Source organism: Grammomys surdaster, unplaced genomic scaffold, assembly GCF_004785775.1.
Source record: "Grammomys surdaster isolate TR1022 unplaced genomic scaffold, NIH_TR_1.0 342, whole genome shotgun sequence".
NCBI lineage: Eukaryota > Metazoa > Chordata > Mammalia > Rodentia > Muridae > Grammomys > Grammomys surdaster.
In genome coordinates this window covers 395,700-423,547 of record NW_021604761.1, presented here as the reverse complement: position 1 = coordinate 423,547, position 27,848 = coordinate 395,700, and the positions used below count along the sequence as shown (strand labels likewise).

The window sequence follows — 27,848 nt, the reverse complement described above, 5'->3', positions numbered from 1 at the left end:
GTCGTGGAGACGCTTTGGGTGAGGAAACTGTTAATGAGCTGTGTGGTCTGGGCAGAAGGCATTAAACTCTATGGAGCCCTGGGTATCCCAGCTGGAGGACTCCAGCACACCCCACACCTCTTCTAACCAGAAGTTTTATTGTTACTGATAGATTCTTGTTTGAATTCAGCCCTCAAGGCCCTGCTGTTCCTTGGCTGGCACACACTAGCTTTTTAAGTCCCTGGTCCTTTTATTCTTCTCTGTCTTGTCCTAGCACCTGTACCTCCAGGCAAGCCAGAAACTACCCCAGGCTTTTCCACACTGCCCCTTCTTATGAATCAACCTCATTTTGGTCTCCACTCTTCTGGTAACACCACGATGTTTCCAATCTCAGTCATTGATTCCACACACACACACACACACACACACACACACGCCCCCATTGGGGCTCAATTTTTTCTTTTTCCAACTCATGTTCTTTTTTTTTTCATTTATTTATTCAGTTTACATGCCCATTGATGTCCCTGCTCCTGGTTCCCACCACCACAATCCCTCACCCACTCCCCCCAGCCCATGGTTTTCATTCTCTGGTCAGTTCTGGTCTCCCATGCTTAGATAGAACTCATCCTTTTCCCAGACCTTGGACATCTTTACAAGGGGCTGCCATCTTCCTGGCTCCCCTGCCCAGGTTTGGATGAGGTGGCTTCTGGTTCTCCTACCTCTACTGTCCTGCCCCAAGGCCCTGAAGCTCCTTACCCCTTGTCTCCTCTAAGGACAGGGACACCCCCTCTTTCTGCATCATTCCTTCCCTCTTCCTGCTCCAACTCCCAGAACTTCTGCTTTCATTACCAAGTGAAAAGGGAATTTGGGGCCTTCCATTCAATCCCTTTAGATAGTGTCTGAGAGGTCTGTCTCTCCAGGGGGCTGTAATGTGCAAGTAGCCCCTCAGGGCTGGCAAGATTGAAGGGATCTGGTGAGGCACCCCACAGGAGCAGGAAGGTGTGGCATGGGTCCAGTGACCAATGTCTGTGGGAAACTTTAATGGCCATGCACAATGGCCTGCAGGGCGAAGTGAACCTGGGCCAGCCGGGCACCGGTGTTACCAGATGAACATAGGCTTGCCGTCGTCATGGGACAGCTGGTTGAGGCAGGAGAGCAGCAGGAGGGCGTCGGTGAGCATGCTGGGGTGCACCGTTTCCACTAGCACACGCTGCAAGAAGTCCACAGTGTAGGAGCCCCCTTCAGATGCTGCCAGCTCAGGCCTCTCACGCAAGATGCCGTACGCATTCACCAGCTGCTCTGTCAGTGCCGGATGCACCCGTCCGTTGTAGCCTAGGCTCTGCAGCCTGTTCATGATGCTCACGTAGCGCTGTGTGAGTGTCTGGCATAGGTCCTCATCCAACTTGTGGTTACTGGGGTTTAGGGAGGCCTGTTGGGGAGAGTGGCCATCAGGGACCTCCCACACCACTCTGGCTCACAGGCAGGCAGGAAGAAAAGGGGCAGAGGAAAGGAAGTTGTGAAGAATGGCTCATTATGAGGATGTCAAGGAAGGAGAAGCTGTGGTGCCCAAAAGGTCCAGAGGTCTGAGCCTGAGTTCAAAACCCAAAAACCCAACCTAGACAGGCCCAGAGACTTCCCAACGCTTCTAGAGACACACAGCCCACTGTTTTTTTCCTTCCAGGACTAGCTTAAAGCCACCAGGGATGGAGAGCAGGGAATGTGGCTTCCAGCATGGAGGCATAAGGAGTTCTTCATACTCCCAGGTTGCTGGACCTCAGAGTTTGCATGCTTTCCCAAGAGCTGATGGAAAGCTCTTAACCTGGAATGGCAGACACTGTTCTTACAGGACAGGAAGGTCTCTCTGAACGTCACCTTTCCCAAGGTCCCTGTGTAATCAAGGTACTTACATTTCTACCAAGCAAGTGGATGCTGACAGGCAGGTGGGACTTCCATGTGGGAAGAGGCATTTCCACATAGAAGGTGGGCAGGTCTCTGGGGAGCACTGGTTCTTCAGGGACAGCTATATTCAACCGGGGGCACCTGGATCTATCTGCTGTCTTGGGACTGGTGCCCATGGTATATCCACTGGGAAAGTCCCTTGGTGTGTTGATGTTTTTTTGGAGTAGTGCTGCAAACCCAATTTTATATCCTTCCTGGAGCTGAGGACCTTAGTATTACAATAAATCCTAATCTGTTTACATCAGTTGTTGTCTGCAACCAAGCACACTGGATGATTTGCCTAAGAAAGCAAATCTGTCCAGTAGATAGGGGCACAATAAAGAAGACTGGTGTTCTTATCAGGTAGATACAGAAAAGGTGGTCTGTGTGATTTGTTGCTTTATATATTTTTCAAAAAGATGTAGCCAATGTAATCTGTGATAAGGAAAGAGTTGAGGCTTGGTAGAATACTACCCTTTACACGATGCCCTGGGTTTGACACCAAGCACCAGGAGAAGAAGAGGAGGAGGAGGGGAGAAGAAAGGTGAAGAAGAGGAAAAGGAGGAGGTTGGGGGGAAGGGGAGGGGGAGGGGGAGAGGAGGAGGACTGACTTTGGTTCCCAGCACCCATGGCAGGGTAACTTCCAACTCCAGCTCATGTGGGACAGTGGATGGTGCTAAGAAACTTAGTAAGGTTGAGTGGGTCCGAGACCCTGGCACCTAAGCACCCCCCTGAGATGGTAGACAACTCCCTGCTCCTTACTAGATTCCTGGCCTGGAACCCGTGACCACAGTCCCCACATCACTCACAGTCACTTAGCCCAGAACAGATTTCTCCATGCCAATGAGGTATCTAGAGGCCCTGAGGATTTAGCCAATAAGCTTTCCTTCCTGGGCATTCCTTCCTGCAAAAGGTTATTTAATCTCTGGCCCACTCTGAGGAGTTGGTATGCACCCATTTTACACGAACGATCAAACAGTTTGGAACTAAAGACTGTCTCATCAAAAAACGCTGAGGGGAGCTTGGAGAAGGCCTTCTACAGAGCTGCACTGCCTAAGCCTCCCACAGAAGCTCCCTCTGTGCCCCCAGACAATCTCTGCCAAGCTAAGGACTTTCATCCATGGGCTAAGCTGGAGTTCCCATTCTCCTGGCTCAGGGCTCATCATCCTCAGTCTGTGGGCCCCCAACTCTGTTTCCAGGGAGCCTCCCAGTCCCAGGCTCTTCACCTTCAGCCTCCCACGTCCTAGGCTGCATTTTGGCACTGTGCTCGAGCCCTGTACCCGACAGCAGAGGCACAGGGTAAACACAGTCTAGCACTCTGCCTTCCATCTACCCAGTACCTGGGCAGCAGGGTGAAACGCAGCTCCGCAGCTCCAGGGGAATGTGGCACCTCTGACCTTAAGGGCGCCTACACTCACACACACTGATCCACACACAGACACACTATACATAATTAAAAATATTAAAAGTGAAAAAGATCTGAGTATAAAGATATGTGCAACCTGATTATACAACACGCTTACATATGTGTCTTATCATATGGTACCACATTAGGGGGTATGATTGCATATTTTGTTTTGTTCTTGTTTAGTTTTCTTCTCCTTTCTTTTGAGATAGACTTTTGTGTAGCCTAGGCTGACCTAAAACTTGTTATGTAGCTAAGTGTGACTTTGAGCTCCTGATCCTCCAAGTCTCTGCATCCTTGTGTGATGGTTTGAATACGATTGGCCCAGGGAGTGGCAGGCACTGTTAAGAGGTGTGGCCTTGTTGGAGGAAGTGAGTCACTGTGGGGGTGGGCTTTGACACACTCCTCCTGGCAATATGGAAGCCACTCTTCTCTTGTTTGCCTTTGGAACAAGACGTAGAACTCTCAGCTCCCAGTCCAGTGCTATGCCTGCCTAGAAGCTGCCATGCTTCCTGCCGTGATGACAATGAACTGAACCTCTGAGCCTCTAAGCCAGCCCCAGTTAAATGTTGTCCCCTGTAAGAGTTGCCTTGGTCATGGTGCCTGTTCACAGCAGTAGACCCTCACTGAGACAGCTGTGTTCTGGGATGGAAGGCATGTAGTACCACATCTGGTTTGTGTAGTACCACATCTGGTTTGTGTAGTACTATTGGGCAAGTGTCCCACCAGCTGAGCTATATGGAAGCACTGATTTTTATGGTTTTTATCTATCAGTTTCCATATATCAATTTTTATGAAATATACTTAATGTCTTGGTTCAACATTAATAAAAACATTATGTGTCAGTCCTTGAGCATGTTCACACGAATGCAGAGTCCCACACAGGCCAGGGGTTTTGGAAGCCTTTGGGGTTAGAGTTGTAGGTGGTTATGAGTCACCAGATATGGATTCTGGGAATTGAACCTGGGTCCTCTGGAAGAGCAGTACATGTGCTTAGCCATAGAGCCCTCTCCCCAGCCCAATATTTAAAAAATTAAAAGAATATCTGGACATGGTGGCTAATGCCTATACATATAGAACTAGAGACTGAGACAGGAACATTAACTCAGGTTCAAGGCTAGCCTGGGCTAGTATGAGTCCAACTAGGGATACATACACACTAAGGCTTTGTCTCAACAAGTAAGTAGTAAGTAAATCATTCATTCATTCATTCATTCATTCATTCACTTATCCTCTGAACACAATGGTGCGTGCTTGTCATCCCACAGATCTCAGAGATCACAGGGGAGGGATCACAGCAAGTTTTGAGACTAGTCTGTGTCAGCTAGGCTACTTAACAAGAACTTGTCTCAACAATCAAAATATATAAAAATAAAAGGACATAGAAGGTGAGTATCCTCAGGAGGCTGAGGTAGGAGAATCATAGGTTTGAGGCTTAAAAGACTTTTATCAAAAGGGTAGATTGAATATAAGCAATATGATTGTTACCAAGAAAAATCAAGTTGATATACAGGTTCTCAGAATGCCTAAGAGGGCTTGGATACTTAAGGTAGCTTGGATACCAAATCAGTATATAAAAGTGAAATCATTCTCAGGAGCCCGTAAGGGGTGGTCAAGGCACCCCTTGCCACTCTACATGGCCCTAGTCACTCTCACATGGACACGGCTGGACTCAAGACCCCTAGGATTAGGGTGCTAAGAGGAAAAGTACTCTAAACATCTCCCAAAAAGTTCTTCACAACTAAGTAGGAAGAATGAGAACAGAGTGCTGTGACCCACTTGGAGTCGGGTTTAAATGACAGCATAACTGGGCTGGAGAGATGGCTCAGCCATTAAAATCATGTACTGTTCTTGCTGAGGATCAAAGTTTAACTCCCAGCACACGTGTTATGCAGTGGTTCACAACTACCTGTAACTCTGGCTCAGGGGATCAAATACCTCTGGCCTCTTCCAGCACTTAAACTTACATACACATACACCACCACCACTAGCACCCCACACATAAAAATATAGATGGGTGAAACTTAGGAGAAAAAGACACAGTGGTATCAGACATAATAGGTGCCTGTAAATCTAATCAGGAGGAAGAGGCAGAAGGATCACTATAAGTGTTAGGGCAACCTGGGCTATGTAGCAAGCCCTTGGCAAGCTTGGGTTACACCTTGAGAAAAACAAGCCAAAACACACAGACAAACACACACACACACACACACACCCAAAAACCCCAAACAACACCCCCCCCCAAACCAACTCAACCCAAAGGATAGTATAACTGCACGATCTAATAAAAAAGACACCCAGATTCGGGGTCCTTGTCAAACAAAAATCTCCATTAAATTTCAACCCACTGAACCCATACAGCCTTGGAAAGTGAGTGGCTTGTAGGACAATCGCAGGGTCGACTAGTTTTAGCGGGTCTAGAATTTAGGGATTCCTCTCGTTCATGCTTCCCTCTCAAGCATGCTGTGGGAAGAGGTCCAGCCTCTCATAAAGCCAGATGCAGTGGAATTCCTCTAATCCCAGCCCTTGGAGGTAGAGACAGGAGGATCAGAAGTTTAAGACCACCCTTTGCTAATGCCAACTACCCCTTGGTATCTTGTGCTCTCTGTTGCTGCATCACTTGCCCCTCTTTGGTTGAGTTTGTGGCTGATGGTTTTCCTCCGAAAGCCCAGTTACGTTGCCATCTTGTCATATAGAATAAATGTGTAGGGACTCTGGCTAGTTCGAGTGTGCCAAACATGGCTCAGGCAGGCCTTGCCCTTCTCCCCCATCCCCTCTGTCTTGCTAAGAACCTTTAGATTACATTCCTAAAGCTAGCCCCCAAGGTCCCCTTATTTGGCCACTTCCTCTTCTTGAGGCTAACTACGGAGGTCCAGCTATTAAAGTGTTGAAGTCCAGCAATCAAAAAAAAAAAAAAAACCCCTTTGGCTCACTCAATTCACATGCCCAGTCAACACGCCACCACATCTTAGCCCATCATAACACACGCCCTCTCCTTTTTTCTCTTCTTACAGTCTCCATCAAAATGGACAAAGAGAACTGGACCCGGACAGACTAGAGAGCCCTCTTAGATGCTGGGCATCTTCCTTGCCCTGGCAGCTCTGAGCTCTGAAAGGCTGTATCGACTGACCATTAAGGAACTCCTTTGAGATCTCCATAGACAGGCTGTGCCCCTTAAAAGTAAAGCACTCATTTTCTTCTACCGTCATGGCCACACAGTCCTGTCTCCTTGTCATTTTCCTCTCATCGCTCAGTCCCAGGGGCTGCCCCTCTAGCTCTAGAGTCATCCTGATGCAGTGAGTACTCTGTGTCTTGGTGGTCTCTGGAGTCAGTCAGGTGTTTTCCTGCTGGAGGGAGGGTATGTACCACCTGATAACTTCTACCGTGATCGCTTACTGAAGAGTCAAAGACTCAGAACAAAACACCTTGAGGGGATATTGAGAAGGCTCAGCTGTTTAAAGCTCTTGCCGCTTTTCCTGAGGACCAGATTTTGGTTCTCAGCACCCACTCCAGGAAGCTCACAACTGAGGAGATCTGGCCTCTGTAGACAACACTCCCACGCTTGCATACACATAATAAAAGAAAAATCTTTAAGAAGAGTTTTTTTTTAAGCCAGGTGGCGGTGGCACACACCTTTAATCCCAGCACTTGGGAGGCAGAGGCAGGTGGATTTCTGAGTTCGAGGCCAGCCTGATCTACAGAGTGAGTTCCAGGACGGCCAGGGCTACACAGAGAAACCCTGTCTTGAAAAACCAAAATAAATAAATAAATAAATAAATAAATAAATAAATCCTTAGGAGAAAAATGTTGACTAAGGAATACAAAATAGTTTCAGGAATTTCTGCTTAGGGAAAGATTTTTTTCTTTTCTTTTTTTCTTTTCCCAAGATAGTATTTCTCTGTGTAGCCCCTCACTGTCCTAGACCTCACTTTATAGACCACCCAGCTAGAGGAAGATTTCTTAATTGAGACAATACAAGTAACATGAGCAAAGACTGACATTTCTGAACACATCAAAATTAAGCATCCAGGCATGATGGAGCATGCATTTAATACCAGCAATTGGGAGGCAGAAGCAGGCAGAGCTCTGTGAGTTCAAGGCCAGCCTGGTCTACAAGATTATAAAGTGAGTTCCAGGACAGCCAGAATTACACAGTGAAACCCTGCTTTAAAAAAAAAAAAAAAAAAAAAAAAAAGCACCGGGCAGTGGTGGCAGAGTGGAGGTAGAGGCAGGCAGATTTCTGAGTTCGAGGCCAGCCTGGTCTACAGAGTGAGTTCCAGGACAGCCAGGGCTACACAGAGAAACCCTGTCTAGAAAAACAAAACAAAACAAAACAAAACAAAACATCTAATAAATGGATGCTTTATCCAAGAAAAGGCAAGCTCAGAGTCAGCCTGTGTGATCAGACCCAGGTGCAGGCATGTTGAATTTGTACACAAAGGTGGCCTAAGAGAAAAAGCAGCTGGCAACCCGGGAAGCCATTTTCCCCCTAAGAAAAGCTCAAATAGCCTATATGCAGGGATAGGCCCTGCATTGTCTCACATGACAAATTCTGAACACACTTCTGGGTATCTAGCCAAGTGCAGACCCATCACCACAGTCCTGACCCCCTTGCCAGTGCTGTCTGCACCTGTAAAACACAGGGGTACAGTGACACATTCCAGTGCTCTGTGAGCTCTGGGATCTGTGTTCCCTGTGGTCTCCAGTGAGCATCGGAGATGCTGAAGGCAACCGGCCATAGAATTCTTTAGATTTGTCGGCTCATCCCCCAGGAGTTGGTGCTGCCTATCCAAAGATTATCTAGGAGGCAGAAGAGGAATGCTCCCGGCCCATTGGAGGAAACCCCATCCTTCTCTCTTCTAGAGTCTGTAGATCTAGAAGATGGATCGTGGGCTTCCATTACTGGGTGCTCAGGACACCTCACAGCTCCCTGCACCAAGCTCTGTGCTCCTTCCATCTCAGAGTCCCCTTTAAATGCCTGGTCCTTCAGTACTGACTGAGCTTACTGCCCCATGTGTGATGGCCCCTCTGGCAATGTGTAGACAGCCACACACCTGGATGATCTTCTCTGGAATGTTGGAGACAGTGAAGCCGTAGAGACGCACACGCTCTGGGAAGATGCTGGACAGGATTCTTCGGTCTAACTGGAAGGCGATTTCCCCCACTAGCCTCTCACAGGCTAGCTGTTTTGAGTCTGGAAATGACAGAGAGTCTCAGCTGAGCAATAAGTGGAGGGAGTGGTGGGACTGCGGTTAGCAGCCCGAGTATGTGATAAGGGAGCGGGCACCATACTCACATTGACCCCCTGTAGTGTTACTGACCTCGGGGACTGTCAGGTAACTTGTTAGACTTTCGGTGGGGCATCTTCCGCTCCATCTCCAGGACATTCTTCCGAGACTGTTCCTTCACGCGTGGACCTCGGGTGTCATTGACTGAAGCCGAAGAGGATGAGGTGCGGGGCGGGGAGGGGTGGTTGCGTGGAGGAGAATGGGGGTTGGGCACAGGTCAGGTAAGGGATTGGTGCACCCTGGAGGGGGAGTTGGAGTGGGAGTTTCTTGAAGGGGAACCGTTTTCAGCAGCTTGGGGGGCAGGAGCTGGGGCAGAGTTGGGGACTGTGCAAGGAGGAGAGCCTGTTGGAGACCTTTGGACAGAAGTGAGGGGCATTTGTCCCTGGGAAACACCAGTCTGAGTCCGAGTATCCAAGGTGGCATTTGCTGTGGGACTGGATGTGGCCATGGTACTCCTAGGGGTGGTGGTCTGGAGGGGTGCACCCGCAAACGTGTCGAGGGGCTCTGGGTTCTGGCTCGGCTGGGGGTGCTCACTGGTGACTGGGATGTGGAGGAGTGGAAATGAGAGGACGAGTTAGAGTGAGGCAGGATGGGAGCAGGAATCGGCCTACCCAGGGTGCCCAATTACCTTTGGAGGTGGGAGCTGGTCCTGCATAGGCTGAGGTTCCAGAGAGGTTTCCTCGGGGTGGCTCTGCCAGCCGCACTCTTGGTGCCTCTGACAGCCCTACGTTGTTTATGGTGTTGGGCAGTATGTTCTGAGAAACACCTAGAGGGGTAGCTGTGGAGGAGAGCAGGGGGCTACTTAGAGAGACTGCCACTGTGCCTGCCAGGGGAGCCATGATGGGGCTGCTCTGAGATACAGCCAGGGGGCCTAAGAGCCGGCTGCTTGTTGTCAAGGAACCGGTTGAGGTCAGGCCCAGTGAGCTGGCCAGAGTGGTCCCCGGAGGTACAGACATGGGATTGGCCATTTGACTGTTCAAGGGTCCAGTCGAGGGTAAACCCAGAGAGCTGGCCAAGGTGACCCCCGGAGAAACTGTAATAGGACTGGTCAGTTGATTGCTCACGGGGCATGGCACAAGATTGGCAAACTGGCTGTTCTGCGACAAGGGTATCTGGCCAGACAGCAGTGGGTTGAGAGGAGCAGCCAGGGGGTTCACAAGGGAGCCTGCTGCCGGGCTGAGCTGTGGGGTGTTCAACACGTCAGCCAGAGGTGTCAGTGCCACCATTCCCATGTCTTCTGCGCAGGGGTCCTTTGCTGCTGCTGGGGCTGGGGGCAGGAATACACCTGTGGATACAGAAAGAACACTAAGACCCCAGTTAAGCCCCTCTAGATGCAAGTGAGAGACACTCAATGAGCATGTCTGTCTGCTGAGCTAGCTGGTTTGAACTGCCCTCTTTGGGCTGGATGAGGGCATCTGTGGGGGTAGCAGAAGCATTCAGCACGGAGAACATTCTGTGTCACTTTAGAGAGTTCTGGATGTAGGTCTGCCCTCTTTTCTCTCAGTCCCTGAGGCTTGCTGCTCAGACCCAACGCTCTAGTCAGAACGCTGAGTCTCTTACTTGACACTTGCCCTTCCATCCATAGGATGTTCCAACTGCCGGTCTCCACTTCAGTGAGCTGCCAACCTCACATCCAGGAGAAGAGCGGCTCCTAGTGGTTGTACTTTCAGACAGCTAACCTGGCTCTTTGCTTTCCAGCCTGGCCTTAACCTTGTAGAGAGTCACGTACCTACTGGTAGGACCTCCGAGGGTCCAACCACGTGGCCTAGGGCCACACATAGTCTACTAGAGTAGGGGTGCAGGTTCTTGACAGCTAGTTGGACACAGCCATCACCCAGAGAGGCTCAGAATCATTGCTGGCTATCTTTGGACTCCTGTAGGGGAATGGGGCAGAGATCTTATTCTTCTTGGCTTCCGGAACAGACTTCCCTTAATGACTTTTGGGAAGGAAATCCCTCGGAGACACAGTTGCTACAAGGGCAGAGTGCAGAAGAGTTTTTGTAACTATACAATGCAATAATTGGAAAAACAACTTTGATTTTGCTGAGCTGGAGAGGTAGCTCAGTGGTTAAGAGCACTGGCTGCTTGTCTAAAGAACCTAAGTTTGATTCCTAAAACTTTCTCGGCAGGTCACAACGGACTATAACTCCAGTTCCAGGGAATCCAATGTCCCCTTCTGGATTCTGCGGGTACTGCATGTATGTGGTGCACAGACACACATGCAGGCCAAACACTCATATACCTAAAATTAAAAAAAGAAAGAAAGAAAGAAAAAGAAAAAACAACTTTAAAACAAAACAACTCATTAAAAAAAAAAACTACTTTGGGCCGGGCAGTGGTGGCACATGCCTTTAATCCCAGCACTTGGGAGGCAGAGGCAGGCGGATTTCTAAGTTCAAGAGTTTGAGGCTAGCCTGGTCTACAGAGTGAGTTCCAGGACAGCCAGGGCTACACAGAGAAACCCTGTCTCGAAAAACAAAAAACAAAACCAAACCAAAACAAAACTACTTTGGAATCTACCCCTTTAAAAGGATTTTCACTGCTGGGTTTACTGGGTTACTTTTAATCCAACACTGGGAAGCAGGGACAGCTGTTCAACAGCCTGCTTTACAGGGTAAGTTCCAGGACAGTCAGAACTATACAGAGAAATCTTGTCTCACGTGTGTGTGTGTGCGTATATGTGTGTGTGTGCTCTTGTGTGTATGTGTGTGTGTGGTGGATGTGCACACACAGGCTCTCATGGATGTCAGAGGCTTCAGATCTACTGCAGCTGGAGTTACAGGTGACTGTCAGCTGCGTGATATGGGTGCTGGGAACCAACTTTAGGTTCTAGTCAGAGTAGTCTGTGATCTTAACCTCTAAGTCATCTCTCTAGCCCTGAATATGCCCTTAATTTTTGTTGTTGTTGTTGTGTGATGCTCGTGATTGATCCCAGGGCATCAAGCATGTGTGGTAAATATTCTGTTACTGCGCTGCTCAGTCATCCTTATTATGATAAAACAGTACATGATTATTATAGGGAAGGAATAGAGATGCAGAAAAAATATGAACTGCTAATAGCCCATCTCACAGTTTGACAATCTCATCACCTTGGAGACTGTCTCTACCTATGTGTTTTACACAAGTCATGGGCTGGAGGGTTGGCAAGGACTTCCTGAAAGGGGACAAAGCCACCTGGCTTCTGCCATGACTATTCAAGCTACCATTTTAGTGTGAAAGTAGCCCAAAACACTAGAAGCTAGACAGTCTCCATGGCCAAACAGGAGATACCAGCATGAGGCAGCCCCACTGGGACAGAAGGGCTGTCAAGTGGCAGACATGGTGTGTGGAGTATGTGGGAAAAGAGCCTGAACACAAGACCCATGGCCCCCAGAACTGAGCACCTGCCGTACTGCATCAGGGTCATGCTCACCTTGTGACACTTCTATCAGACCTTGGTGCCTCTATGAAGAATATTTAAAAGGCCTTGTGTTGCTGGGCGGTGGTGGCGCATGCCTTTAATCCCAGCACTTGGGAGGCAGAAGCAGGCAGATTTCTGAGTTCGAGGCCAGGGTGGCCTACAGAGTGAGTTCCAGGACAGCCAGGGCTACACAGAGAAACCCTGTCTCGAAAAACTTAAAAAAAAAAAAAAGAAAGAAAGAAAATTGTTAAAAAAAAAGAAAAGAAACCCTAATAAAAATTTCTTTAAAAAAAAGAAAAAGAAAAAAATTGTTTTTTAAGAAAAAAAAAAACCCTAATAAAAGGCCTTGTGGTGGTTTGAATGAGAACACACAGACAGACAGACAGACAGACACACACACACACACACACACACACACACACACACACACCTGCCCCCCACAGGCTCATATGTTTGAACAGTTGGTTCCTAGTTGGTGGAAGTTTCGGGAAGGGTTAAGTGTGGCTTCGTTGGAGGAGGTGTCACTTGGGACAGTCTTTCAGGTTTCAAAAGACTTCCAGCCTTTCCCAGTGTGCTCTCTGCCCCCTGCTTACTGTGAGACATGAGCTCTCAGCTGCTCCTGACTGTGTGTGAGCCACCATCACAGACTCTAACCCTCTGGATCTCTAAACCCGATTCAACACTTTCTTTTGCTTTCCTTACTTCTTTCTTTTCTCCTCCTCCTCCGATTCTCCCTCCTCTCCTTTCTCCTTTTCTTCCTCCTCCTCTTCCTCCTCCTCCACCTCCTTCTTTTTGTTGTTATTTTTGAGACAAAGTCTCTCTATATAGCTCTGGCTATTCTGGAACTTACTCTGTAGACCAGGCTGTCTTTAAATTCACAGAGATCCACCTGCCCCTGCCTTCCAAGTGCTGGGACTAAAGGTATGCACCAACCCCTCTCCTCTCCCCTGCTAAAATCTAGGGCTCTTCGATAATCACATTCTATGTAGACTTCCTAAAAGAAGAGCTGACAGAAAGCAAAAGAATCAAATACCTAGGGTGGGTAGAGGAGGTGACCAGGAAATGGGATATCATTTGAGATGTAAATGAATGGAATGATTAATAAAAAATTAAAAACCAAAAAAAAAAAAAGAATTAAAAGAATCAAGGATCAGTACTGAAGGATACAGTGGACTGTAAGATATAATAAAATAAAATAGTGACTAAGACTAGACTTTGATTAAATAAGTGAATTATTCTTGGGGTTTGTGTGTGTTTTCACTATTTTCATTATGCAAATTTGGACTTTTCTTCTCCCTCCCCACAACGATTATTGTAGACTGGTGAGTTCATCCAGGAAAAATGCCTGCTGCTGAGCCAGATAGCCTTAGTTCAATCCCTGGGACCCATGTGGCGAGAGAGAGAGAGAGAGAGAGAGAGAGAGAGAGAGAGAGAGAACCAACTCCTTGTAAGTTGTCCTCTGACCTCCACATGCATGCTATGGTATGTATGCCTTCTCCTAAACAAACAAATAAGTATACATGTAATAATGTATTACAGATATATAGCAATGCGTTAATAGAATATAAAATGTATACATGTAAATAATTACTTTTGTAAAAAGGAAAGAAATAGCCGGGCGGTGGTGGTGCACTCCTTTAATCCCAGCACTTGGGAGGCAGAGGCAGGTGGATTTCTGAGTTCAAGGCCAGCCTGGTCTACAGAGTGAGTTCCAGGACAGCCAGGGCTACACAGAGAAACCCTGTCTCAAAAAAAACAAAAACCAAAAAAAAAAAAAAAAAAAAAAAAGATATCAAACAGTAATGGGATGGGGTTAAAATGATAATTAAAAAATAATTTGTCTATTTGCATTTAAATAAGAATGATGAGGAAAAAAGGTTAATTGATACTTAAAAGGTTAATTAATATAAAGGTTAAAAAATTTCCTTTGGACATATAATGCCTGGCGTGCCCATCTGAGTTCCAAGAAATGAAGTCTCAGGGCTGGAGAGATGTGGCTCGGTGGTTAAGGGCACTTGTCAGCCACTCTTGCAGCTTCCAACCATCCACATAGCGGCTCCCAGCAATCCAGAGGACCCAAAGCCCTGACTGAGGTCACCAGGTATGCTTGTGGTACTCATATATACACTCAGGCAAAACAGAAGTACAAGTCAATAAATAAACACTTTTGAAAACAGTCTCAAGAGGACTCCAGAGCAAAAGAAACTATGCAAAGAGCTTGGAGACACTTGCTTGCTATTATTTATTTCAAATTGCCAGCTAGAGAAACCTATTTTTGGTGCCCAAAAGATAGCTCAGAGAGGTAAACATGCTTACAGCCAAGCATCACAATCTGAGTTCAATCCCTGGGGCTCACAAGGTGGGAGGGTGGAGGTGACTTTCACAGTCTGTTCTTTTGACTTCCACATGTCTGCCTCTTCAAGTAAATGAGTGTGAGATTAAAAAAAAGGCAGAAGTCTGTTTTTAAATGCATTTTGTTTTTTTTTCTCCTGGTTCTGTTTCTTTTGTCTTGAGTAGATCAAGCAAAAACAAAACAAAGCAGCATTCCTACACAAAGATACTTGTACATAGGGCCAGAGGAATGACTTGCCTATTACATGTGAGAATGTGGAGCCTCCACCACCAAAAATCCCCAACTTGTGCACAAATGATTGTAGAGGAATTATTCATAAAAGCTTAAAAAAAAGAGAAACAAGCCGGGTGGTGGTGGTGCACGCCTTTAATCCCAGCACTTGGGAGGCAGAGGCAGGCAGATTTCTGAGTTCAAGGCTAGCCTGGTCTACAGAGTGAGTTCCAGGACAGCCAGGGCTACACAGAGAAACCCTGTCTCGAAAAACCAAAAAAAAAAGAAAGAAACAACTCAAACCTAAATGTCTGCAGACTGGCAAATAAAATATTTTTCAGTCATAAGCCCTGTAACAAACCTTATTACCGAGTGAAAGGATGCATGTACAATCCCGTTTATACAGACAGTCTAGAACAGGTGAATACATCAGCCATTTGTGAGCACTCAGGGAGCACACGGAAGGTGGTGCGCCCTCGCTAAAGGACCAAAGTTTCTTTTTAGGGACGAGAGTGTTCTAAAGTTGTCTGTGCCAATGTCTGTACACGTAAGTGAATATATTTAAAGTTTATAAGTTGTATACTTTAAACATTTGGACTCGGGGCTGGAGAGATGGCTCTGCCGGTTAAGAGCACTGGCTGCTCTTCCAGAGGTCCTGAGTTCAATTCCCAGCAACTACATGGTGGCTCACAACTGATGCCCTCCACTGGTGCATCTGAAGACAGCTACAGTGTACTTATATACATTAAAGAATTATTTAAAACAGTTTGAACTGGGTGATAAGTGAATTATATCTTTATACAATTATTATAGAAAAGGATGCATCAGGGTCATAGGCATTTAGGGTAACATTTATGGCTCAGACAATTAAGTGTCCATAGCATAGTACTCCAGGCTCTGCAGACGCAGACCCTCCTCACACTGAAAGGCCTGGCACAGACATAATGTCCATAGAGTTTGACATTAATCAGGGTCACTGAGATCAGCAGAGAGAAGCTTGAGTTTGGGAAACTCTAGTAAGAGGGCAGGCCATCACTTGTGGAAGGAGTTCTCCCACTAAGTAGAAATGTACCACCTAATCCACCTCTAAGACAGTCCAGCCCTACATGTTTGATTCTAATGAAAAATGTACAAGCCTTTGATGCTTCAGCCCCTTGTTAGAGTTTGAGTGTAGTCGCTTAGGGATTGTAAATTCAAAAGCTTGCTAGGTTCTGGTACCATACTAGAACCCTATAGAAATTAGAAATTTCATTGGTTTTAAAGAAGATTATTTATTTATTTATTTATTTATTTATTTATTTATTTATGGCTACTCTATTTACATGTTTGTCTGCATGACAGAAGAAGGCATCAGATCCCATTACAGATGGTTGTGAGCCACCCTGTGCTTGCTAGGAATTGAACCTCAGGACCTCTGGAAGAGCAGCCCGCGCTTTTAACCACTGAGCTGTCTCTCTCCAGCCCCAGTGGTATGTTTATCATAATCATCTAGAATTAGGAAAGATAAGTTTGTTACATCAGACCAGGGACTTAAAGGAAAAGCACACCTCTGAGGGTTTATGATGGCAGCTTGCCATGAGTAACTCTTTGAATGCTGTTGGCCTCTCCGGATCTCATGCTCCAGGTCTCCCTGCCAACATTGCTCCTCTGCTCTCTCCCACGCTCGCCTCTGCCTGGCAGCTCCGTCTCTGGGTCTAGGGACCACCACCCCTCCACTTTTCAGTGGCTCTCCCCAGCCTAGATCGGCCAGGCTGTGGCAGGGCTCAGAGGGCCTGCCAAATCTTAGAGGGACACCTGGGGGTCACAGCGCTAGGGGAGGTGCCGATGTGAGGAGGCTAGAGACCGAAGCTGAGAGGAAAGAGTATTAAGAATGAAGGGGAGGCAAGACTTAGCTAAGACGTTCAAATAGGTTTTTCTAGAGAGGTGGATGGATGTGGAGAGAACAAAGAAAAATGAAGGAGGGAGGCTGAGGGGAAGGTCCTCAGGGAAGGAAGACCTAAGGGAATCCTGAGGGGAGAGACCTGAGGAAAGGGAGACCTGCGGGGAGAGGGGTCCTGGTCCTGAGGAAGACCCTTGAGGAATGGAAGGTCTCTAGAGCAGGTTGAGGATCTGGTATAGGACAGTGTTTTGTGGGAAGTCTGAGAGTGGACTTAAGAGGGACAGGTTTGTGATCCAAGAACCAGCTTCTAAAAACATGAGTCTCTTTCAGGGTAGAGACGGGTCCTGTGAATAGGTTAACGTTCTGAGATGGGGAGGGAAGTGGGTGAGAGGTGGTGCCAGGTGGGCATTAGGGTTCTTTCCTGGGAGAAGAAAAAAAAGTGGAGGTGGGGGGTGGTGGGGTGGAAGGCTGCCCCCTGCTGGTGGAAGCATCCACCCCAGCAGGCAGGTAGCACACAGGTAAGGTTAGAAAGCCCAGGAGGAAAAGGATGAGGAGTTAAGTGACAGTAGTACAATGTCTCAGACTTCTCAGCCATTTTACCTCTATGGTCTGTCCCATGCTGACCACTATCCTTGTTAGCCTGTGCCACTTGGACTACCTGTCTCCTCCCCCCCCAACCCCCAGTCTCTCTGAACGAGGGTCTTGCTGTGTAGCCCAGTCTGGTCTAGTATTTGTAACTTCCTGCCTCCCTATCTTTTGTATTGGGAGTATTGGCAGATAGCATTGTGCCTGGATTCTGAGCTGTGACTTCTGTGTGGAGAAGCTAGGTCGGACCGCTGGGAAGAGGGGCTGGTTGTCAGCTTCTGTTTTGTAGTCTTGAGCGCTTAGCTCTCACTTTTGCTCTCTTCTGCTGTTCCCACAGACCTGCGCCCATTTGTCTCTACCTCACAGAGACAGCCTGGTGTGAGCATCTGAGTAAGGCCCAGAGTTCTCGGGAGTAAGAGGTCTGAGTCTGTATTTGCTCTAATTCCATTCCCTATGCGTGAGCTAAGGTCTGGAAGCTCTTGGCAGCTGTATCTCCCTGGGAAGGTTTTCCTTTTGGATAGTCTTCCCGATCTTCCCTTCCTCTTAGCCAGTGCAGCCTATCACAAGCTACACCACCGAAGTCTACTACATGCCTGCCTCAGTAGTAAAAGACAAGAAAAGACACAGGTGTTGGCTTAGGCCTTTGGAAATCTTTTTCTTTTTTTTTTTTTTTCAAGACAAGGTTTCTCTGTATAGCCCTGGCTGTCCTGGAACTCACTCGGTAGACCAGGCTGGCCTCGAACTCAGAAATCCACCTGCCTCTGCCTCCCAAGTGCTGGGATTAAAGGCGTGCGCCACCACCGCCCGGCTGGCCTTTGGAAATCTTACAAATGGGCTAACATTGTTTAGCACAGTTTAACTCACTATATAATCAAACAGTACATCCGGATTCCCTTCTGAGTTCCTACTCCATCTTTATTTCAGATTTTTACATTTTTATTTTCCTGGTGTTTTACCTTCATGCTTGTCTGTCTGCATGAGGCTATCAGAATGGCTGGAACTGGGGTTACAGACAGATGTGAGCAGCTATGTGGGTGCTGGGAGTTGAACCTGGCTCCACCCTTGCTCTCAGAAAAATTATTACTTAATTTTCTCTGAGAGAAAATTAAGTCAATGAGTCTGAAGTTCCCACAGCTCCCCCCCGCCCCCAGTCCTCATGAGTGTTCTTCCTTTTGATCTTCCCTTCAGTGGACATCACTTCCCCCAAGGTCCCTTCAAATTGTGCACAGTCTCCTCTAGCTCCTTCCAAATATAAACAAATTCAGGCCTCTGCCATCTTGAAAAGAAACTCTGGACTCATTTCCTCCCTAGCTACTGCTCTGTCTCCCACTCCCCCTGTGAAGTTAATTTCTATAGTCAACTTGATTGGATTAAGAAACGCCCAGAGGGCTGGAGAGATGGCTCAGTGGTTAAAAGCACTGACTGCTCTTCCAGAGGTCCTGAGTTCAATTCCCAGCAACCACATAGTGGCTCATAACCATCTGTAATGTGACCTGATGCCCACTTCTGTTGTGTCTGAAGACAGCTACAGTGTACTCATATAAATAAAATAAATAAATCTTAAAAAAAAAATACAAACAAAAAACAGGCCGGGCGGTGGTAGCACACGCCTTTAATCCCAGCACTTGGGAGGCAGAGGCAGGAGGATTTCTGAGTTTGAGGCCAGCCTGGTCTACAGAGTGAGTTCCAGGACAGCCAGAACTACACAGAGAAACCCTGTCTCGAAAAAAAACAAAAACAAAAAAACAACAACCAGCCAACCAACCAACCAACCAACCAAACAAACAAACAAAAAAACCACCCAGAGCGTCCTAGAGGACACGGTTTCTCACATCTGTAATCCTAGCACTTAAGAACTGGAGCCGGGTGTCAGGACCTTGCAGTCAATTCTCAGCTACCTAGCACATCTGACAGAAGCTTAGACCACGAGCGTAACCATCTCAACATGAAAACCAACCAAACAAAAGACAACCTAACTTTTAATTTGTCTGTGAGGGCTTTCAAAAGTGGATTAACTGAATGGATAAACCTGAATTGACTCTGGGTTGCACTACCCCATGGCCTGACTGACTAAAAAGGAGAGGGCTAGTTGAGTACTAGTGTTTATGTCTCTCTGGAGACACAAGTGATTCATATCCTCACCCTTACCACATGGGCGGTGGAACCTCTCAAACTGCAACCTAAAATAAGCCCTTTTATCTCAAGTCAATCTCGCCACAGCAATGAGAAAAGTAATCAAATCTCAAAGCCAAACTTCTTGAACTAAGAAGTCACTGTCATCTATTTTTCCCATTTTCTTTTAACAAGGTGATGGCGCACATCTTTAATCCCAGCACTCTGGAGGCAGAGGCATGCGGAACTCTGTGAGTTCGAGGCCAGCCTGCTCTACGGAGTGAGTTCCAGCACAACCAGGGCTACACAGGGAAACACTGTCACACACACACACAAAGGTATTTTTACACGTGTGTCTGCACACATGCACACATTCATATCAGAGGGTATGTGTGGAAGTCAGTTCTCTCCTAGAATAGTGTGGGGTCTAGGAATTGAATATCAGGCTTGGCTGCAAGCACCCTTTCCCACTGAGCCGGCCCCTGCTCTTCCCTCTTCCTTACTTTACCTTGCTCTGGTCAGCCTCTCTCAGTGAGACTGGAATCACTTCTATTGAAGTCATGGATACCAAGTCATTGTTCATGAAAGGCTGTGAAAATATTATGCACTTTTCTTGCTCAGTTGTTGAGCAAGTCTTTGCCTGGCTGATGCCGTTTCCTTTGAGATTGTCTCTTGGCCTCCAAGACGTCAAACTCCTGTCACTTCCTGTGTGTCTTGCCATGTCCTTTGCCAGCCTGTTTCTACCTGTTCTCACTTGCACTTGCCAGTCTCTTGGCACTGTGTACTCTCTCTGCGTTTATGTCCGTGTGAGGGTATCAGATCCTCTGAAACTAGAGTTATAAACAGCTGTGAGCTGCCAGTGCTGGGAATTGAACCAGGGTCCTCTGGAAGAGCAGCTAGTGCTCTTAACCTCTGAGCCACCTCTCCAGTCCAAGAATGTTGTTTTTTTTAGCTTTTTTTTTTTTTTTTTCCTGTGTGTAGCTCCATTCTGGAACTCATTCTGTAAACCAGGCTGGCCTCAAACTTAGAAGATCTGCCTGCCTCTGCCTCCCTGGTGCTGGAATAAGGCACATAACACCACAACCTGGCTTTCCCAGGTGTTCTTAACCCCTCTAGTGGCTTTAATTACCAACAACTTTTGAATCTTTTCTAGCTAGCCCTGACCTCCTCTGTGTGTTTTGAGGGCTCCTGTTGCCTGCAGTCTCTAACACTCTCTCTGTGGATGTCTCACCCCGGAGGAAGACATCCTCCAAAACTGTACTTCCTTTTTCCAGGCTCTCCTCTAACCTTGTCAAGAGCTGTGGGCAGGAACTCAAGTGAAAGCCCACGTGCTGTGTGTCAGAGAGGTTGGAAGTTATTATTCACGCTAACGCTCAGATAATGTTCTTCTTTCTTACTCTGATAAATAAGCCATTGTAATGACCTAGAATAGTACATTTAAATTTGGGATAATTGTACTTTCTGGAGTGTCGGGCTAGGATGTGATGATGCCTTAGGAAGAACTCATGACCCCTTGGTCCAGAGACCCCATCCATCATCCATTTTCCCCACCATCTGGTCTTAGTCCTGTGCTGCAGTGGGCCTGGTATACATGATTTTAAGTAACTACAACCCATGTGTTTAAGATCTCTCTAGACCTCCCTAGCTAAATTTCCTCCTGTGTCCCTCCTGAACTGACGTGGATCAGAGCCCCGGACCAGAGCTTAAAGGAACACGGTGGTCTTAGAAAGAGAAATTAAAGCTTGACTCCATGAGAGCAAATGAAGAATCTGACCTCATGATAAAGGCCATTCACAGACACGGGCTGAGGGAGCCAGGTGTGGTGGTGCAGCCCTGTTATCCCAGCATCCGAGAGGTACAGGCAGGTGAATCAGGAGTTCAAAATTAGCTTGGGCTACAGGAAACTCTTGTACCAAAAGCCAAAAACTGAAAAGAAGGAAAAGAAAAGAAATAAGCTGATGTAACCAGTAAGATTGAGAGAGTGCACAGCAGGGACATGGGTCAGAGCCACCGAGGCAGCTGTGAAGGATTCTCCTTGATGGCCTGATGGTGGCACACTGTGTCTCTTGGGATGTGGCACCCACCATCAGTCATCCCCTAGTCCATTCAGTTAGACATACTCCAGACTGTATTTATCACCTCTCTTTTTTATTTTATTTCATTTTGAGACAGGGTTTCTCGGCAGCCTTGGCTGTCCTGGAACTCACTCTATAGACCAGGCTGGGCTCGATCTCAGAGATCTGCCTGCCTCTGCCTCCTGAGTGCTGGGACTAAAGGCATGCGCCACAACATCCAGACTATTTATCACCTTTTATATCAAACAGTTCGGATTTATTCTTCTTACTAAGCTGGAATGAGTTTCTGTCCACTTGCAGTTCGTGCTATGGTCTCCCTCCCACCTGAATAACTAGAAGCTTCTCCGTAACGTATCTCCCCCCATCACCCAGCTGTGCTTCCTCCCAGCAGATGGAATGATCTTTCTGGGCACAAATGTGGCTACTTCCTGTTAGAAATCATAAACCTCAGCTTATAGCTTTTAGGAGCAAGTCCTTAGCATCTCATTTAATGTTCTCAGTCGGTTGTGATCTGACCCCTGCTGACCTCTCCGGCTGATGGCTCACCTCTCGATGACCCCTAACAGGAACATGTGAGAATAGGACTATAAATACGGGAACAACATACACTATCAGATATATAGCATAAACACAAGCTCCCACACCACGTACACTCATGCATAACACGGCCACTCACACATTTTTAACAGCCACATACATATCTACAACATACCCTCCTCAAAGAGTACATGCTACGTTCTCACAAACTCATGTACGTTCTCCGCACATAGTCACACACATATGTAGTCACATGCACATCATGTGCTTCGGTTGCACACATCAACACTACGTACCCCACACCCGCTCATTACTTCAGGCACTTGAGTACCACATAGACTCTTACACTTTTGTCTAGTTCTCACTCCCGAAGCACTATGCCCAGGTCCTCGTCCACACTATGCTTTCTCCTTAGAATGTTGCTTTCTGCCTTCATCACCAGCTGTCTGAACTCCTCCATAAAGATATGAAATAGTCCAAGGCTTTATTTTATTTATTTCATATGCGTATGAGTGTTTTGTCTGCATGTATGTCTGTGCATGACATGTGTGCCTGGTGTCTGAGGATGCCAGAAGAGAGTGTTGGGGAGTTACAAATGGTTGTGAGCTGCCATGTGGGTGCTTGGGAATCAAACCCAGGTCCTCTGCAGGAGTACAAGGTTCTTAACTGCTGAAGCATTTCTCCAGGACCAAGGATTTAAAATGTAAACCTAGAAGCCAGATGTGGCTGCATGCACTTTGCACTCTGGAGGCTGACATCACCACTTTGAGGCCAACCTGGGCTATGTATTGAGTTCAAGACCAGCCTGGGCCATATAAGAACTTATCTCAAAATCACAAGGGCCAGAGAGATGGCTGAACGAGTTGGAACACTTAATACAAACATTAAGATTTGGGTCATGAGAACCTATGTAACAGCCGGACATGATGGCATGTGTCTATAAAAAGGCAGAGCCTAGGGAATCCCCCGTAGGCCATGGGCTGGATAGCCCAGAGTATACAGTGCAGCAGTGGCAGAAACAAGAGAAACTCTGACTCAAGAAGAAGACAAGACCCAGCACCTGAGGTTATCTCTGACTGCCACACATGCCATGGCATGCACATGCCCTCACATGCAGACTCATACACAAATCCATATTTACAGGTGAATTAGAAAGGAGTAAAATCTAAGCAAGAAGCCGGCATCTAGCTTGTTAGAACTTCTTCAATGTTGTACCTCCTCTGTGCATATTGGTTTTGCTGTCTGGGTTTTTTTTTTGTTTGTTTGTTTGGGGCTTTTGTTTGTTTTGTTTTTTTCCCTGTTGGTGTTTTTTGAGGGGCTAGGGTTGGAAACAGCAGGGTTTCTTTGTGTCACCCTGGCTGTCCTAGAGCTCCCCCTGTAGACCAAGGTGGCCTTGAACTCACAGAGACCCTCTGCTGGGGTTAAAGGCGTGTATCACCATCACCCTACTTTTTTGTTGTTGTTGTTTTGATTCTTGTTTCATCCTGTTATCTCAGTTATCAATGATATGATATTTAAAACAGGAGGTGCACGTGTACTTATGAGTATTGCTAGGGATGTGAAGCGTGCCCACTACGTAAGCCAGGCTTACTGGTAGGAAATCCAGCCAGAAAGGAGCAGGAGGAGGATTGGACACCGCCCGGAAGGACTTCAGCCTCTTAGTACAAAGGCTCAAGTTCTCAACCAGAAGTTAGTCTAGTTAGTGATGAACTGCTGTACTTTTTTTTTTTTTAAATTTCTTTCTTTGGTTTATTTATTTATTTATTGAGACAGTGTCTTGTGTAATACAGGCCGGTCTTGACATCTCTGTGTAGTGAGAATGACTTTGAATTTCTGCTCTTCCTGTTCCTGGCTTGTGTAATCGTACCCAGTTTTATGGTTAGGGATCAGACCCAGGGCTCCATGCATGCTAAGCAAGCACTCTACCAATCGTGCTTGAGCCCCAACCCCTTGTGAAACTGTTTCCAGGGAGTAGTTAGGCCTTCAGGATCCTCTGAAGCTATTTTCACTTGTGCTGGAGTGGTGCGGTGGTAGGTGGATTGCCCGAGGGTGGAGGGGCGGGGCTTGAAGCCTGAGCCCCAGAGTAGCAGTGATTAACGTGAGTCAGGATGTAGATAACCAACTTGGCTTGGGAGCTCAGGAAGAGAGACTCAGCGAGGGTTATTATTCCCAAATGCCATGCAGAGGTGGAGAAGGCACTTAGGATGTTACTCATAACCTTTCCAGAACAGCATTCATTGTTGGGGTCCATTGCCAAATTGTAGAAGGTCTAAACAGGCAGAGCAAAGCCCTCCTCTTAGATAAGAGATTTTATGCCTCATCAGAGACAGAGGGAGAGGGGCAAGCAGGGAGAGTAAGAGGAAGGTCTGTGACAGAGGGCGGGTGATAGAGGGGTGGATAGGCTGTAGGCACACACGGAAAATCATAGAGAGGAAAGAACACAACCTCTAGGACAGGAAGGCTTGTGTAGGGAGGGACATGGATATTGTGAACTACTAGTGTTTCCCCCTTTGAGTACACTTAGAATCTGTGTCAGCCATAGTGTCTATAGTTGGGGAGCTTGCTACCCCCAGAAGCTCTCCCCCTGGTAGCCTCAATGCTGACCTCTCTCTGCTCACAGCTTTCCACCCTTTCAGCACTTCCTTCCTGTCGCTGTACTAGGCTTTGTAGCCTCTGTCATCACTTGGTGTCTGAATGCCACCTCTCTCTAACCTATCCCTGTACCTGGGCTCAGTGAGGGCCATCAGTTCAACTGTATTTCTGTGAATGCTTGCAACCTTGCTGGCTCTCTTCTCTCACCCTGCTTTGGACATCTCTAGCCCCAGGGCTTCTAGCACAGGCTAACAAATTCTAAATCTCAACTTAAGGTCCTGGTTTCTCTCCTCAGCTTCTAGATTTTCTTTCTGGCTGTCACAACAACAACAACAACAACAAACCAGAGAGAAAGATCCTGTGCTGCTGGTGGGAATTAGGAAAGGTTGAAGGCAAGGGAGGACAGGGATGTGGAGCCCGAGGGTTGCTAGTATATTGGACTCGGCGGGGAGATTTGGATTCCAGAGCTGGGCAGTTTTTAGTCTATGATGCTGCTTGGAAGTTAGGTTGAGGGGAAGGTGGTGAGGCAGGTCCTGTCAGGTCAACAGGTATGGGGCCTACGTTGCCCTTTCACCCAATGGTCCTATGTTCTTGTCCTGCCTCCCTCTGTTGAGGCCAATGTCCTCTGTTTGTTATTATCTAAGCCCTTTCTCCACCATTTCCTCAGACCCCAGCATCCTGGCTCTTCCTCCCTCTGTGAAGCTCCATCCTACCCTCCCCGCTGTCCTTGTACCCAGGCCTCTTATAGTTACCCTGATGTTGGGAAGGGCCTGCCGCTGCCTCACCAAGCCCGCTGGTGAACCCGCTGATGCAGAGGCCACCTGCCTGAGTCTTGATCGCAGACTTGAGCTCGTGATTCTCCCGAATGAGCCGTACCAGCTTCTTCAGTTCCTCATTTTCCCGCACCAGTCTCTCTATCTGATGCCGGAGCCCCTCATAACTTGTAAGAAGAGACATGCCCCAGGGAAGGGGAGAGGGTGCAGCCCAAGGGAGGGCAGTGCACCTGGAGGCTGCCCAGGGCCCGGGGCCTTGCCCGGGCTGGAAAAGGGCACCAGAGTCTGCAAGGCTGGCCTAGTGGGCTCTGGGTATTGTGAGGTCAGAGACTATGCCCTCCTCTTTGCCCTCTGCTCTAACAGACCTGTGTGTTGCCTTACCTCAGCCTGAAATGTCCAGACAAGGTCTGGCCAATTTTAATTTCATGGTTGCCTCTTTTGTTATTGTCTTTATCCAACTGCAGGCTAATTGTTGCCCCTGGATTTCCCCTTCAGATAAGTCCTATACCACACCACTTGCCTTGTGTCTGTAAAATTGGCCTCTCAGCACTTTCCACAGGATGTTCAGTGAGTGAAGTTATTGTACCTCCCTAAAGTACCTTGGACAAGGGGTACAACTTGGCCCAGGCATTTGTTGATTGGATACTTGTCGATGAATATTCATTATTCTGCCTTCTTGGGCAGAGTGCTCTCTCCTTTTGAAATGCCTGGATTTCATCCGTCTGCTATCTCCTGAGGAAGCTCTCTGTCTTGTGTACCAGGAAATTGGCACATAATTTCTCTGGCCACAAGTGCTTCATTCCTTCCCTAGCTACTGGCTGAGAGCCTCCGTTAGCCACGCAGCAGGCTCCCACCGCTCAGGAGCTTCCATTTCTGACATGGATTCCTTTCCTCCTATCTGTAGTGACTCTTCCTTTGCGCCTCATCTCTGCTCCTCAGGTCCTTGACTCTTACGGAGTTTCATTCTCTCAGGAGAATAAGATAAAATAACGTCTAAAATAAGACATGATGCTGATCCAGTGGCGCCATCTGTTACTCACTCTACAATCAGCCAGGGCTGAGTTGACTTGGTTGATCTGGCTAGCTAAGCGAGTATCCCTTCTTCCCTCACTGTCCCTCCTGAAGCTGTCCACTTGGTAGAAGACAACCTCCTCCCAGAGGGGTGTTCAACCAAAGATACACAAGTAGCTGTCTTCGCCTGCTAGGACTTCTGAACAAGAACCAGAGCCGGTCCTCCTCAACTAGTTTCAAAAGCCAAGGACTGAGTCCTCCTGACACGCCCTTCTCCTAGAGCTATCTAGAAAGAATGCCCTGGGCCTAATCCTGGGAGCCAATGGAGGCTGATCCTTAAAACCTCCACTGGTTCTGTGGTCATCTTCTCTCAAAGCTTGCCATGGGTCAGGGAGAGGAAGGTAAAGTCCAGTTCCAGACCAGATTCCAGTGGGCAGACTCTGGTAGAAGAGAGTGAAGCTGAGGAAGAGGAGAGCATCCAGGGCTGGGGTCAGTCTAAGTTGGGTGTTCTATCTGGACCTCACAATGGGGGGGAGCTGCCCCCTCCCTCATCTCTGACACTCCATGCTGTAATCCTAAGTCACTCTGGCTTCAAGGACAAGAGTATCTGAGGATCACACACAAGTTCTTTTCATTATTTCTCCTAACTTTATGAAATACGTCTGCTGGATTTCCCTCCAGCATGTGACAATAAACATACCACGGTCTTGTCTTTGAGTTGACGTCATCGATGATGCCTCTGTTCGATGGGTCAGTTTGGGTAATCTAGTGTACGGTGCCCGTGTCTTTGGTCGGAAACTGTGATAAACATTACTTTGAAGGTGTTTTTGTAGTTGTGGTTAACATTTACACAATGCTGACTTTAGGTAAAGGAGATCCCCTCCAATCACATAGGTGGGTCTCATCCAGTCAGTGACAGACTTATGAGCAAAAGATTGCATCATAAAACGCAACTTATCACTACTTTTTTTTTTTTGGTCCCAGTGCCTCTTTCCTCTGTCTGTGCAGGCATTATGTTAGGAACTGGAGACACAGTGCCAATTATAAGCAGCCACCGTGGACTAAATGATCATATTGAGCACATGAAAATGTTGAGTTACCCTTGTGGTAAATGCTAGGAGGTGTAGGTGTAGGTGGGGTGGATGCAGTTGGATTGGAGCAGCCTCACCCGAAGAAGCAATGGTTGAAATAATAAATATCAAATGTGGGAAGTTCCTTCCAGGAGAAGGAATGAGGGAGTATGAGGAAGATGGAGCTACAGACGCAAAGAGTGAAACTATGTGTGCTAGAGAAAGATGGAGTGCCCTGGTCACGACAGACTGATGTTAGGTTGTTTTCAAAAGGGAGTGTGGAACATACTGGAGGGGAAACCCTGCTATATGGTGTGCAGGAAGGAGGTCATGGCCGCCATCCCCATGCGCAGTGAGATATCCTGGAGGTGGATGTTGAAGAAAGTGGTTAGGGCTGAGAGGTCGTTAGAGGTGTTAAATGGAGTGGTCCTTGGGATGATGGCAAGGAATGGGGCCAGGGATGGCCTTGGAGTGTCTGGCCTGGGTAGTAGAAGAATCACTGCTTATAGCAAATCAATAGAGACAGAGGTCAAGTTTAGGAAGGAAATTCCAGGTGGAGTTTAGTGCTACAAGATGCTGGGGATGTGCTAAGCGAGGTGGGAGTTTCTGCTGTGAATCTCAGAGTAGAACATGCTGCATGG

General features: G+C 47.4%; 1 protein-coding gene across 1 annotated transcript; it reads right to left on the bottom strand.

Annotated features, from left to right (window-relative positions):
* Nucleotides 1-1,003: 1,003 nt before the first annotated feature.
* Nucleotides 1,004-25,388, bottom strand: Spatc1 (spermatogenesis and centriole associated 1). The gene is made up of 5 exons (XM_028778943.1): nucleotides 25,106-25,388; nucleotides 9,239-9,895; nucleotides 8,644-8,754; nucleotides 8,377-8,516; nucleotides 1,004-1,408 (listed from the first exon to the last, which is right to left on the bottom strand). The coding sequence occupies exons 1-5, from the start codon at nucleotides 25,308-25,310 to the stop codon at nucleotides 1,079-1,081; spliced, it is 1,443 nt and encodes a 480-aa protein (XP_028634776.1). The 5' UTR covers nucleotides 25,311-25,388; the 3' UTR covers nucleotides 1,004-1,078.
* Between the last annotated feature and the right edge of the window lie 2,460 nt (nucleotides 25,389-27,848).

What these genes read in the sequence shown, in the direction of transcription:
- Spatc1 (XM_028778943.1), bottom strand. Translation starts at nt 25,310, where the DNA reads ATGTCTCTTCTTACAAGTTATGAGGGGCTCCGGCATCAGATAGAGAGA. An exon ending in ACCAGCTCCCACCTCCAAAG is followed by an intron (nt 8,755 to 9,238) that starts GTAATTGGGCAC and finishes CTTCGGCTTCAG; the next exon opens with TCAATGACACCCGAGGTCCA. An exon ending in GTTACCTGACAGTCCCCGAG is followed by an intron (nt 8,517 to 8,643) that starts GTCAGTAACACT and finishes TGTCATTTCCAG; the next exon opens with ACTCAAAACAGCTAGCCTGT.